This window comes from Arvicola amphibius, chromosome 11 (assembly GCF_903992535.2).
Source record: "Arvicola amphibius chromosome 11, mArvAmp1.2, whole genome shotgun sequence".
In the NCBI taxonomy this organism is placed as follows: Eukaryota; Metazoa; Chordata; class Mammalia; order Rodentia; family Cricetidae; genus Arvicola; species Arvicola amphibius.
The window spans coordinates 390045-405000 of record NC_052057.2 but is presented as its reverse complement, the minus strand read 5'-3'; the positions used below and the strand labels follow the sequence as shown (position 1 = coordinate 405000).

At 37.8% G+C, this 14956-nt stretch overlaps 1 protein-coding gene across 3 annotated transcripts in view; it reads left to right on the top strand.

Annotated features, from left to right (window-relative positions):
* Positions 1–14956, top strand: part of Lrba (LPS responsive beige-like anchor protein) — a 481883-nt gene that overhangs the window by 367010 nt on the left and 99917 nt on the right. For all 3 annotated transcript variants that reach the window (XM_038347328.2, XM_038347329.2, XM_038347327.2), the window contains exon 47: positions 896–1048. In XM_038347328.2, coding sequence (XP_038203256.1) covers positions 896–1048 — 153 coding nt within the window. The remainder of the gene's footprint in view (positions 1–895; positions 1049–14956) is intronic.

Below are 14956 nucleotides of genomic sequence, written 5' to 3'. Positions count from 1 at the left end.
CTCCACGTGGACCGTGGAAGTGAGAGCAGCTTCATTCTTGCTGCATCTTTTTTTCTGCTCTGGCAAGTCCATACCGACCTTGTCCAAAATCTGATGACCTCTATTTTACTGCTGTTTGGACATCCAGACCTGTGATGGCTGGCCCTGAGGGGGTTTCTGAAAGACCACGGAAGCACTGACCCATGTCAAGACTGGATTTTAAATCTGCTCTACAGGTTCTCTGAAAAAGTTACATATGGGCTTCCTGGCCACAAAGCCCTACCGCCTGCATTTTTCTCCTTTTTAAATATTCATTTTTCAGCCGTTATTTTTAATTTAATCAGTTTCTTATGGATGTTGTTTTCTGGGCTAATGAAAATTTTTATCTTTTATTAGAGTTAGTATCTTAAAATCTTTTATGTTTTGATGTAAAAATTCCTGTTTATCTGTGGCTAAAATGCAAGTAATTGTTCACGTGGTTAATAAAAAGACCAAAGAAATAAAATAATAACATTTTAACCCTTATTGTATAACGATTGCTTTCTGCTGTGAATTCTATATATTTCTTCTTTAAAAAAATTGTCTTGGGCTGTTAGTTTTATAGCATACAATCTCCATTTATATCTTGTTGGTTCTCAATTATTACTTACTTACCTGAATTTAAGAGTTTCTGAGGTTTTGAAATGTGTCCTGAAGGAAAGCCTGTTTGGTATGTTCATTAAGATGCTGTGTACATTTTCCTGGTCATGATCTTCTTTTTTAACAAGAAGTGGGAGACTGAACAAAGAGAAAGACAATCACGTACATATTTGTTGTTGTTGTTGTTCTGTGTAATAGGAAATAATCATGCCATGTTGCACGTATCTAGTCCATATCCTATATTTTATGAAGTAACATTTCTTTCATTTTTATATAGGAATTGATTCCTGAATTTTATTATCTCCCTGAGATGTTTGTCAACTTCAATAATTACAACCTTGGAGTGATGGATGATGGGACCGTGGTGTCTGATGTTGAACTTCCTCCTTGGGCCAAAACCTCAGAAGAGTTTGTTCGCATAAACAGATTGGTAAGCTTGCTGTCATCTGCTCTGTCATGTGTTGATGTAAAATACTAACCCTTGCCTTCCTGTAAACACTGTAGCTGATAAGAACTGCTAAAAATAATACAGCACTACACCAGCTGCGTTATACCTCAAAAATTATTATATTGAATTCTAAGTATAATGGTTTGTTTCATCCATTATTTAAGCTGTTTTATATATGTTCCTGATAATTTAAAATTATAAACAAATGATGTTAGAGACCGCAGAGTCATTTGTGTTTTTAAGCATGAGCCTTTCTTGATGCGAAAGGATCATTTTGTGTTTTGTTCTAGCACATTTTAGTACTAAATAACATCTTTAAGTTGCATTTTATATATAAATAATTTGAAAGAAAAATTTTTCACTATATATTTTGAGTATGAAAACTTAAAAACAGTATTTACTGAACTTAAAAGCAGCATGTTAGTATCAGGATCTCTGTTGCATGTCTTGTGACAAAGTAGGTACATAGTTTTTTTGCCTTTAAAGTCTTACAAAAATTTGCAATGACAGAGCATTTTCAGTATTTAAAAGTGTTGTCTTTGACATTCTCCATGTTAAAAATGCGATTTTGGGTTATAGATATAGCTTAGCAATCACGAACTTTTATTGCAGAATATTCAAATTTGGTTCCCAACACCCATGTGATGTTCACGAGAATCTGTGACTCCAGATCTAGGTGTCCAGTGCTTTCCTCTGACTTCCAGGCACCAGGCACACATGTGGTGCACATACATACATGCAGGCAAATCAATCATATCAATAAAATAAGTAAACCTAAAAATGTTTTTAAAGTATATTTTTAATTAACTAGTAGTTTTTGTGATCAAGCAAAAATAGTATATTCAGATTTTCTGGGTAACATTCCTTATTTTTCTTAATAATAATTGTATTTTAATTTTATCTTCAGATCCCAATATAGTCCCATTCTTACTGACATGTCATATTTTACACATAATAAACATACTGCAGGGCAGTGGAATGATAGAGTCAGAGTTAAACCAAACTTTCCAATCGTGAGTCACTCACACTACACTGTCCATCATGGGATCCTAGACAAGTTAGTTTCCTGAATCCTGTTTTGTTTTTAATTTATAATTTCACATTTTTAGTATAAAATTTCATTTTTGTATGCAATATACCTCGGTTATTCTCTGAAGTTTGAATGCTATGTTTGGAGCATAGTTAGTAGTAGTCAGATTATATGTTATTAGTTACCATGGTATTATTGTGATATATGAAAAGCATTTTACTAGTATCCCAAGCATTTTTCAGATTCTTGCTGTTAATTTGACTAGTATGAGAGTCCAAGACAAAGCTTAGCCGTGAAGGAAGCTAAAGGAAATGCCAGCCTTTAAGTATGGCTGTGCCTGTGTGTGGTGTTCTCAGGGCACACAGTATTGAGGTACATTTGTATTGTGATTCCGTTTTATCCTCGTGTTTGTTCTTAGATTCATTGAGCTATAATTTGCATCTTATATAAGTCAACTTTTTAAAAATTATACCCTTTAATGAGCCTCACTAAATTTACAGAGTATAATTTTACTACAATCCAGCTTCAGAATGTCCTTATAACCTCAGAAAGTTTCTTTGGGCCACTCTCCACTCGGTGTGAAACCACCCTGCTGTCCCCAGACTGCCATGCATTGTACCCCTGTAGTTTTGTTTTTATAGAAATTTAAGTTAATGGCATCATACGGTATGTTGCCTTGTGCCTGCGTTCTATCACTTTGCAAGATTTTCTTTTAGATCCATCCATATTGCTCCTCATAGCAGTAATTAATTTCTTTGTATTGTTATTGAATATTATTGGCCAGTGTATAGATATATAGATTAGGTATTTTAGCAATTAATTGTTATTGGCAGGTGTTTTTTCAGTTTGGGACTATAATGAATGTTTGTGTATATGGGTTACTGTGAACATCTGTTATTTTGCTTGAGATTTCTGGGAATGGAGTTTTTGCTGTGAGTATGTTATCTATGTGGTCTGGTTTGTATTCCTATCAATGTTTGAAATTTGGGGTTTTCTCTGTCCTTCACAAGGCTTGTTATTGCCACTATTAGGCACTTTAGATATTCTAGTAGGTACCTGTTGAAACCTTTATGACTAATAATGTTTACCATTTCTCTTATAGTCTTTGTTGGTACTCAGATGTACTTTGGTGAACTGTCCATGACTTTGATACAAATCTTTACACTTAATGGTCCAAATTAGGTTATAGTCTCAAACAAAGCCAAATAAAAATTCACTGTAAATCAAATGCAAACATAGTATAGAGATGAATGTCTATCTCTTAATATAATTCATAATTGAAGAAATTATTTGATTTTATTCTTGTGCCTTTATGAAAGAATTTAATTGTTCATTCTAAAATAAGCTGTGTGCATGTGTGGTGAACAAAGCTCTTTGCAGTGCAGTGCAGTTGGTGCACTTTTCTCTGCAGTGCCTGGGCATGTTGGTGCACTTTTCTCTGTAGTGCAGTGCATGCTGATGCACTTTTCTCTGCAGTGTGGCGCATGTTGGTGCACTTTTCTTTGCAGTGCGGGGCAGTTGGTGCACTTTTCTTTGCAGTGCGGGGCATGCTGATGCACTTTTCTCTGTAGTGTGATGCATGTTGGTGCACTTTTCTCTGCAGTGCGGGGCATGTTGGTGCACTTTGCAGTGCGGGGCATGCTGATGCACTTTTCTCTGTAGTGCAGTGCATGCTGATGCACTTTTCTCTGCAGTGTGGCGCATGTTGGTGCACTTTTCTCTGCAGTGCGGTGCAGCTGGTGCACTTTTCTCTGCAGTGTGGGGCATGTTGGTGCACTTTTCTCTGCAGTGCCTGGGCATGTTGGTGCACTTTTCTCTGCAGTGTGGTGCATGTTGGTGCACTTTTCTCTGCAGTGCGGGGCATGTTGGTGCACTTTGCAGTGCGGGGCATGCTGATGCACTTTTCTCTGCAGTGTGGTGCATGTTGGTGCACTTTTTTCTGCAGTGCGGTGCATGTTGATGCACTTTTCTCTGCAGTGCCTGGGCATGTTGGTGCACTTTTTTCTCCAGTGTGGGGCATGTTGGTGCACTTTTCTCTGCAGTGCCTGGGCATGTTGGTGCACTTTTTTCTCCAGTGTGGGGCATGTTGGTGCACTTTTTTCTGCAGTGCGGTGCAGCTGGTGCACTTTTCTCTGCAGTGCCTGGGCATGTTGGTGCACTTTTCTCTGCAGTGCCTGGGCATGTTGATGCACTTTTCTCTGCAGTGCCTGGGCATGTTGATGCACTTTTCTCTGCAGTGCCTGGGCATGTTGATGCACTTTTCTCCAGTGCGGGGCATGTTGGTGCACTTTGCAGTTTCTTCCAACTTTCTATCGGTGACTAAATTGCTATCGGTGTTTTACATAGCTGTTAGCATGTTATCACATAAGGTTTGAGTCCATCCTCTTTGGGTTTACCTCTTCAAGTTCACAGATTTTTATGCAATGATTTTAGCTCATGAAATGCATACTACTTTGATCTGTGACCTTTTTGTGGTGCTAATCGGGTTCCTGATATCATTATACCTTACTCATTAATCATATTTCCTGCAGCCCGTCAGGCAGCCAGACAGCACAAGCCCCTGTTTCCAGCCCTCTGTTGGCAGGTTTCTGCTTTTCCAGATTATTACAGATGATACTTTGGCTTCTCATAGCCAGAGCCACATCAAGCTGTGTATTACAATTAAAGTCAGATGGTCCTCAGGTTGAGCAGGGATATAGTGTTGCAGCTGTCTCCTGTGGAACAAGCCGGCACTAAGAACATATGATCCATAGGGCAGTGGATAAGGAAAGATTCCACATCACCCGGTTGGTAGCTGAGGATCACAGAATTAATTAACTGACATGCTTAATTTAAGATATCAAACATTTCTCTTTTAAGTATCTGGTTGCTTAAATAGTAACTCAAGGGGATTGGATATTTTTAGTATCATACAATTTTGTTGGTGGATCAGTACTGTTATAGTTTCTGCTTGTATCACCAGACTGTGACTGCTGTCTTAGCTAGCATTTCCCTCGGTGCTCTGTGTAGGTAATGAAGGTCTAAATGTGGGATTGGTAGACTGGCTAAGTGATGCCCTATGTACAGTAGGCAATGTTTTCCTTATTTTAGAAGGAAAAGCCACCCAAATTTATTCTTTTAGATAAGTTATAGTCTCTTTGTTCTGAACATATGGAATCCAGTAAAATCAAAACAATCTCAATCACATCCCTGAGATTGATCTGTTTTACCTGTATTTGGGAAGAATAATTATTCCAAATGCTGCTTAGAAATAAAAGCAAAACAGACTTTAATACTTTCAAATAATATAAAATGTATGGTTTAGGATGCTCAGTGCTTATCAGTAGTGGACATACATTACATTTCCTCCCATCATGTCAAGTCTAAGTTGAATAAAAGACAAAAAAAAAAAAGCATGAACACCCAGAGCACTGACGAAAATATTTCTCAACAGTTTCAGCATGAATCGTTTTGTTTAGCTTCTGGATATAGACTGTATTTGCACTCTAAGGACAGTGACCAATGTCTTTATCATTTGTTTGCATACCTATCTGTGGAGCAGCACTGTTGCACCAGTAAGCCCAAAGTATCCCAGTCTCTTTAGAGGTTACTTCCTCTTTGATAGTTTAGCCTGTTTAGTGTTTCCAGGCTTCCAAATAGCAGGTGTATAAACACAGGCCTGTAGTGATACTGTGTTTGTAATCTAACAAATAAAGCTTACCTGAAGATCAGAGTGCAGAGATAGCCAATAGTTAGCCATAGAGGCCAGGAAGTGGTGGCACACACCTTTAATCCCAGTACTCAGGAGGAAGAGGCAGACAGATCCCTATGAGTTCAAGGCCACCCTGTGCTAGACAAGATTCACTCAGCCTAAAAGAGAAACAGAACGAGGTGTGGTGGTTTACACCTTTAGTCCCAGCACTAGGTAGGTGGAGACAGGAATGATATGGCTAGGTAGGAAGAGGAATATAAGGGAGAGGAGACAGGAGCTCAGATGCAGTCGTCTGGAGATGCAGTCTGAGGATTCATAGAGACAGGATTGCTCCTTTTGTCTGAGCATTGGTAGAGGTAAAATTCTCTAGAGGCTGACTGCTCTGCTTCTGTGATCTTAACGCCTGGTAGCTGACTCTAGGTTTTTATTATTTAGAACAATTGGAATTTGTGCTACATAGTCCACACACGTGGTGCTGATGCAGTGTCCCTAGGTTACCAGAATCACATTTGTCTACATTCTGTGTCTTTTCTTTCCTCTACTGCTTCCCAACAGTCATGTGGCAATCACTTATTTGAGCAGTTAAGGAAAATAAATGTTTTAATACTTCTCCAACATCATCCAAGGATGTACAAGCAAATTGAAAGGGTTATTATTTTTTCATAGCTGTTTTTGACAGAAAATAGAAATCACAGATTTTGCTTCTCCAGTACTCTTGTAGGGTTTTTCTTTCTCTATCTATCGCTATAATTTAAATCCTTTTAACTTAAGCTACCAGAGATACTTCATTTCTGAGTAAATTAGATCAATCTTGGAGAACATCTCTCTTGAACAGGAAATGTGACGTTTTCAAGTGATGGCTGAAGTGGTGAGAGTGAGAGCCACTTGGCCCCGAGGAGAGCTATAAGGAAACAGCATTTTAAAAACCTGCCTCTTATAGACAGTATTTTTTTTTTTCAGTCAAATGTCAGGAACTAACATTTTTCTCATATCGTTTGTTTTCTAGTTGCCTTTTCATTATTTACCACATTGATAATTACATGGACAAGAATATAAACAGCTGTGGTGGCTGTAGTTCTAATAATAATTTTCAACTACAGATCCTCCATCTGAGAAAGCAGGGATACATGCATCTGAAGTTGGAAAAATAATTTAAATTCCTTTAGTTTGTTTTTGGGTCCTGTTACATAATTGCTGTGGAAGGTTCAATTTTAAAAATGACTCAACAGAAATAAGCAAAAGATGCTGGGTGGTGGTGCCACATCCGGAGGCAGAGACAGACAGATCTCTGTGAGTAAAAGGCCAACCTGCTCTACAAAGTGAGTTCCAGGACAGCCAGGTCTGCTATACAGAGAAACCCTGCCTCGAAAACAAATAGAACAAACAAAAAAGGCAAAAGAGATGTACCACCTAATAGATTATCACTGTTATATAATTTACTATAAAATATTCAGTTTATCAAAGTAGGACTCCAGAACGGGCTAGATGGCTCACAGATAAAAGTATGTCCCATGTAAACCTGAGGGCTGGGACCCTGAAGCCTGGGATGACAGGAAAGAATGGCTCTCAAAAAATGTTCTCACACACACGCACACACACGCACACACACGCACACACACGTACACACATGCATATGTACACACACACACATCAACAATACATTTTTAAAGTAGACATACCATGCATTGTTTTCTTAACTCTTTCCTAATTTGTTTATGATCTTGATGAAAAGCCAATGTAAGCAACAAAAGATTGGGTTGGTTTCTAGGTGGAGAGGGATTATTATTATTAAGGTGTGAACTCTGTTTCTAGTGTGTGCTTGGGGTAAAAGAAGAAAAATTCTTACTACTTAGCCCTCATAGTCCTGCCTCTGACTCCTGTAGTGCAAGGATCGTGGGCTTGCACTATCATGACTGGTCGACCACGATACACTGACTTTGAAAAGCCACAGGTTGTTGTGCCTCAAACCCTTAGGGCAGGACCACATTTCAAAGAGAGTAAGTCAACTAGATACCCATTTATTTTAAAATTATAATTAAATTTAATATTTAAAATTAAAATTTTTAAAAATAAAAGTAATTAGGCAACCATAGGAGAAATAGACTGGCTGGAAGAGAGAACAGGAAGCCAGGAAACAGACCAGGACATAAAGAAAGTCCACTTTGTATTTCATATCTGTGGGCAAGGAAGGACTTTTCATTTATGGGGCCAAGATAGTTCATTAATTACCCAGGGCTTCCATAAAGTAGCTCCTGAGCTGAGTGGAAACAGCGGAAACGGGCATTGTGGTTCTGGAGACTGAAAGACATAACCAAGGCCTTTGAAAGTTGTGAGGGAGTTTTCTACCCAGACCTCTCTTGGTTTTTACATGACCGTATTCTCTGTGCATCTCTTCATGGGCTCCCCTTTGTGTGCATGTTTCTGCATTGAGGATCTCCCTTACATAAGCACACCCTCAGATCTGGACCCACATTGCTGCGCTGTGACTTACTACCCTGTTTTACTAAGGCCATGATTATGAGGTGCCGTGAGATTTAGACTTCAGCAAGTGAATTTTGAGAAGACACAGTTCAACCTGTAAGAGATAGATGAGCAAAAATATAGTTGCAAACTAATCATATGCTACAAAGTTAAAAGCATATTAAAGCTTTAAATGTAGAGCTGAACCCGTAAACTTAGGAGATAATGAAGAACTTTGTTATCCAAAACAGCCAAAGGGTTTTTCAGGAAACAAAAATTAAAATGTGAATATTGTATGAGTAATGTGTTCCTTCTCCTCTTAGTGGCACACTGCAAGAATTCACATGATTTCTTCTTTAAATATTTGATGGAAATTATTGCAGTTGCTATCTGAGTGTGAAAGTTTGAAGACTTTAACTCTCTACCACTTCTCTTGTTACTATAGGTTTGTTCAAATTTTCTGTTTTTTAATGAGTTAGTGATCTGTGTCTTTCTGGGAATTTGACTAATTTATGAGTTAGCATTTTTATAACAGTGTTCCCTTGTCGTGCTGTCTCTAAGGTTCCTGTGGTAACACTTTCATACTACTCCTTGGTAACTCAAGCCAACTTTTTTTCTTACCCATGTTTGTCAACACTTGTTAGTTTGTAAACTCCTCCAAGCCTTACTTTCTATTAGATATTTCGTGTAAGCTTTCCTCTGTTTCTTTGTTTTTTCAAAGATATGTGTGTTACTAAATTTTCAAATATTTTTGGTTTTTCTTCTTTTTATCTGTATTTTCAACTTTGTTGCAGTTGGAGAGCAGACTTTTATTTAACACATGAGTCTTTATGGGTCATTTTTATTATATACTTGAGAAAAATAAATACTCTACTATTTTTATGATATTCTATAATGGTCAGTTATTCAAATTGGTTTATTGTCTCCATGTCTTCTTATATATCTTTGTGATTACCTAATTTTGTCAGTTTTTCTCAACAAGATTTTGAAGTTTCTAAGTATTGGCTGGCTGTCAGATTTTACCTTTTATAGTATTGGGTTCTGCTGTTATTAATTCCTTCTGGCTGCTGGGATAAACCACTACAAGCATTTAGTACTTTATAACAGCAGAAACTTGTTTTTGTTCTAGAGACCAAAAGTCTAAAATCAGCATCAGATTTCTCCTAGAAGACACGTGTCTCTGTGTTCATACAGTCTTCTTCTCTAGATAAAGCCCCACTCCACACACCCTCTCTTGACACATACACACACACACACACACATAGATATTGTTATTATATTTAGAGCCCTGCTTATTCTCTGGTGTACCAGAATAATTTTCCTATCTCAGAATACTCAATTTAATGGCTTTGCAAAGTCATTTCTTTGTTTACATGTTCCAGGGATTAGAACTGGTAACTGTGTATGTGTGTGTGGGGGGGGTGTTTCCAGTTCTTACAGTGCTCATTATCATTATGTCTTACTGGTGAATTACAAATTATTCTGTTACCTGATTGCATGACTGTGTTTGTTTGTTTTGAATCAGGTCTCACTGTGGAACTCACTATGTAGACCAGGCTAACCTTGAACTCATAAGATCTGCCTGTCCTTGCCTCCTTAGTGCTGGAATTAAATGTGCGCTCACCAAGTCTAGTCCCTAGGCCTTTCCGTGTTATAGGTTGATGTTACTAGGACATCTCTAGTTCTTTAATGACTGCTGTCTACATTTCCTAGTTTTAACTTGCCCCTATTTAGGCTTTAATTCTAAAATGTGGTGTATAGATAGATAGTAGATAGATAGATAGATAGATAGATAGATAGATAGATAGATAGAATGTGGTGTTTAGATAGTTTGATAGATAGACAGACAGACAGACAGACAGACAGATAGCAAATTGTTAATTCTACTTATTTATGCAGAACAACCTTTTTATTGAAGTGTTTACTCTGTTCACATTTAATGCTGCTGTTGTTATGGTAAGATTCATGTCTGTCACTTTCTTTAGTCTCTCTGTTTCTTAATTATCTCCCTTGTTATTAAATAGATATTTACTTTTTTACCAATTTCTTATTTAAAGTTTTTTTCAGTCTTTTGAGATGGGGTCTTGCTGTGTTTCCAGGCTAGTCTCAAACTCCCAGATTTAAATCAGCCTTCTGTCTCTGGCTCCTGAGTAGCTGGGACCACAAGTCAACATCACCACTCCTGGCTAACCTGTAGCCTCTATGTCCAGGACGGAGTAATGCCTGACACTTAAATCAGGTGTTCATGTGGTATTTGTGTGTAGAGAGACCCCCTGTTTCCAGGTTATTGATCACTTATTGTCACGTGTTTGCTTTCTATACTTCCTGGTATTTGGGTTGATCCTATTCCTTCTGTCAGTAATTCATTTTGTCACAGTTTTTATTTAGCTAATTCTTTCACTAAACTCTTGAAGTACTTTTATACACTGACATCAGGAAAAAGAAGTAAAACAACATTGTGATAATGTGGGCTTCGTGAAGAGAATGTGAAGTCTCTGGAGGTTAGAAGTATGAAAGAAGAGGAAGTGGGGTGGGGAGCAGCCTAGAATGTATCCCCTTATGCTGTTTAATCGTGTGGATTTTCACGAGTGTGCTGCCAGGTCCAGCTGGAAGTCATCTTTTCTGCTAGGGACTGATGATCATGGTTGAGGAGTGAGACTCACTGGCTCACAATGTGAGGTTGGAAGTAGGATTCACAGAGCAGGCTTGCTCCCACCTTGCTCCCAGTGATGCTCTGTAGGGCCAGGAAGAAGCATCTGATCCCTGCTGCTGTACCTACTCCTGGTATCTTGCCTGTTACCTGCCGCCGTCTGCCTGGGAGGCAGTGCCTACTGCGGTTTGGTTCTGTTCTCCATGCTTTCATGCAGCTCTGGGCAGGGCTACCTAAAATGACTGTTTACTGTGCTGTTTATATCTGTTTGATTTGCCTGTAACTGCTGTATATCCAACATATTTTTTCCAGTGAAGAATTTTGTATATGCTGGCAAATTTCCTTGAGTGTGGTAACCAGAGAGTGACCTTTTCAAAATAACAAAGGATTGCCACATGCTTTGCTCTTGCAGCATGACTTCATTTCTAATGGTCTGATTCCTTTCAGCCTATCTTAGAACTATCATTAGAATAGGTCCTCTTCAAGGTGCATCCCAGAAAGCTTGCGGTGCTAGGAAACAGCATCAGTTGTGTGGCTGTCCTAACACTTAGAAGGGCAGCAATTTTATCCCGTTAAGTTACTCTGAATGAGTGTTGAGAATATCTTCTATGCAAGGTACGTATTCTCACCTTTCATTTTTAAATCACATGCAGTTGGAAATGCGCCAAGTTTGTAAAACAATTTCATCATGTTGGGGAACAGAATATCGTCTCTAATCCTTGTTTGGCACTGATTGCCTCAGCAGGTTCAGTTCACGGGTGGCTGAGTTTCCTGCTGGGGTCTGAAGTAAGCAAACTCAGCCTGTGGTGGAGCCTGCCGAGGAAGCAGGGACAAGAAGGGGCCAGGGACAAAATACCTTTAGACCACACTTCTGATGACTTTCTTCCATTGTGGCCTCATCCCCTAAAATTTGTCATTCCCAAATCAGCACCCCAGCTGAGGCACAAGGCTCCACACATGATTCTGTGGGAGATTTCATATTTAAACTATAACAAGTATCCAATTCACTTTGGTCTACTATTAATGTTTAACCTCCTCCTTAGCATGTTTTCTCTCTTTCCTCTTCCTTTCCTTCATATATACACATATACATATCCAGACTATGTATATATGTAACATTTAATAAAATCCTTTAATTGTAAGTTATGTGCTTCATAGTGTTACCCGTACATATTTTTTATTGTTCTCCTAGAAATAGTTATATTCCCTTATGTGACTATAGTTATACATTTCTTAAATTTGTATTGATAAAATACTTTTCTCTAATCTGTTCCCCATATTTCAGTTTTCCGATTTGAAGCAAATAACGTTTTTATAGGATCTTGCCCCTATGCAAGGTGCAGTGTAATTTGTTACTTTTAGATGATATACAGATTTTTAGAAGCTACTTTATCTGTAACCATTAGTGTTAGTTTCATTGGGTTCCCATAAGAGTACTGCAAATTAAGTAGGTAAAATAGCAAAAATATGTAGCCTCGTGTTCAAGACACCTGCAGGAACTGGCTTCCTGTGAAAGCCACAGAGCAGTGTTAACTCCAGTCTCCCTGTGCCTCCCTCTCTGTGTGTGCGTCTGTTTCCCTGTTCTCATTTTATAAGGACACCAGTCATGTTGGATTAGAACCTCATATTAACCTGATTACTTGTGTAAATAATCTATTTTCCAGTAAGGTCACACTCTGAGTTATTAGAGGTTAAGATACCAACATATGGAGTCATGTTGGAGTGGGTATAATTCAACCAGCAGTAACCACTTGATTGCTTCTCTTCTCACAAGCATGCTTTGGAACGGCCTTTTTATATTATCTTGACTTTAGCCTTCATTAAGCTGCATCACGATTATTTAAATTCTCCTATATACCAAAAATAACACAGAATAGATTTTGTTTTGATCCTTTTTGAAAATAAGATGTCATAATTTATGGCCTCCCTTCCTGGGAGAAATGTCATCTGCATCTCAGCAGCAGATGACTTGTTTATGTCTCTGTCAGGATCATCCTATGGACGTTGGCACCACAGGGCCATATAAATTACTGGTGTTTTTTCTATGAGTTATATCAAAATACTCATAAAATAGATACTCCCTAAATTGGAGACTCTTACAGATATTGTTTGAAAAATTCAGTGTTTATGTAACATGAGAATTTGTCTTATGATGTGTCTGTGTGACCCACCTGAGCATGAATCTATTGGGTGAGATGTCATAGGCAGTTGAGAACCATGCAGTTATCAAAATAAGTGACACAAAATAGTTCATGAAGGATAGGCATGGTATTTCAATAAAATGTAGGCAATTTCTGATAACACGGTTGATTGTTGCATTAAACACATAAACAGCAATTATAAGGCATGTTATAAAGAATAAGTTTATCAAAGTTAAGAAGCTGAAATTCTACAACGATGGAATTCTAGATTTTAAATTCTTAAGCTATATTTATGTTTGAAAGAGTATGTTGTAATTTTCAAAATAGATACTGAAAAATTACCTGAATTATTAGTGTATGAGTCTACCCATCATGAATACTTCCCTATACTACTTAGAAAACATACATTTAATTTTTTTACAACACCAGTTAAGTTTTTCATATAAAGTATGCTTTTTACTAATCACAAAAAATATTTTCTTGTAAATGCGAAATTTTTAGCTGGGCTTAGTAGCACAGGCCTGTAATCCCAGCTACTCAAAAGCTTGAGGCAACAAGAGCACAAATTCAGGGCATGCCTGGACCACACAGAATTCAAATCCAGTGTGCCCCGTTTAGTGGAACTTTGTCTCAGAATGAAAAGTTAAAAGAGGAAGTAGAGCTTAGTGGTCACATACTCATACATGCAAGGTCCTGAGCTCAATCCTCTGCACCATTGGTATGGCAGCATCTTCCTTTTCCTTTTTATGAGACCAACAAAGGCACCTCTGCCAGCTGGCTTGTTTCTCTAGACTCTGTGCATCTTTCTGTTCAGTCATCCTGATTGTTCTTCTTTCTAAATGAAATGGTCCCGTGCTGTACTTGGCCAGTATTTCTCTAAGACGAATTCTTTCAGCAGGTACCATATTTCTGTCCTATCAAAGGAACGCCTGTGCGGAAATACTCTAGCAAGCATCTTGTCTTAACTGTTCTATTTTTGTCTCCTTTTTTTTTTTTGTTTTCTTAGAGAAGAAAACAAAATTTATTTAGTGTAAACTATTCATTGTATATTTTTCATAAATATTTGTTTTTTGTTTTAATGAACCTTTGCTAAATTCAAGCTTCAGCTTTTAAGAAAACAGTCTCATTGAGCATTTAATATACTCTAGATCCTGCTGTAAGTCCCGGATTAATTCCTTAATGTTTAGAACAGTCCTATGAAACAAGTGCTGCTATTTCCCCATTCTGCGTGTTAGACAGCTGAGCCACAGTAGGTTACAGAAAGAAGAAGAAATGGGCTTTTTGTTGTGATTGTATGGTGGGGTGTTTTTCATTTTTTTAAAAAAGTATCTCTCTGTGTAGCACAAATGGAACTCAAACTTGTGATCCTTCTGCCTCCATATCCCAAGTGCTGAGATTATAAAAATGTGCTGCTATGGCTGGCCATAGAATGGCCTTTTAGAAAAAAAATAGAAATTTAGTTTTGAAGTTGTTGTAGTTGATTGCATATTTAATATAGCTTTAAAGTAGAATAAAGTAAGAAATTTTAACAAATATAGGTTATCCTAATGAAACACAAAGCCTGTTTCATCTTACAGTCCTATAAGTATTGTTGTAGATGATATCCCCATATAATTGATTGGAGTCATTATAATGTCATTTCCTAACTTTTTTGATATTTTTTAAGGGTGTCACTATGTAGCCTTGGCTAGCCTCTAGCCAGCTTTGGCAAACTAGAACTCATAGGTTTGCCTCTGCCTGGGAATAAAGGTGTGTACCACCACACTGAGCTCTGGTTTATTATTTTACACTTGCCTTTGTTATTAAAACTACACCAGTAGCTTCCATCTAATGCCCTAACCTCTGTGTTACAATTAATACACAGGTGATAGTTTTTCTCCCAAATGAGCAGCATAAATACATTATTTGCTTTCATTTA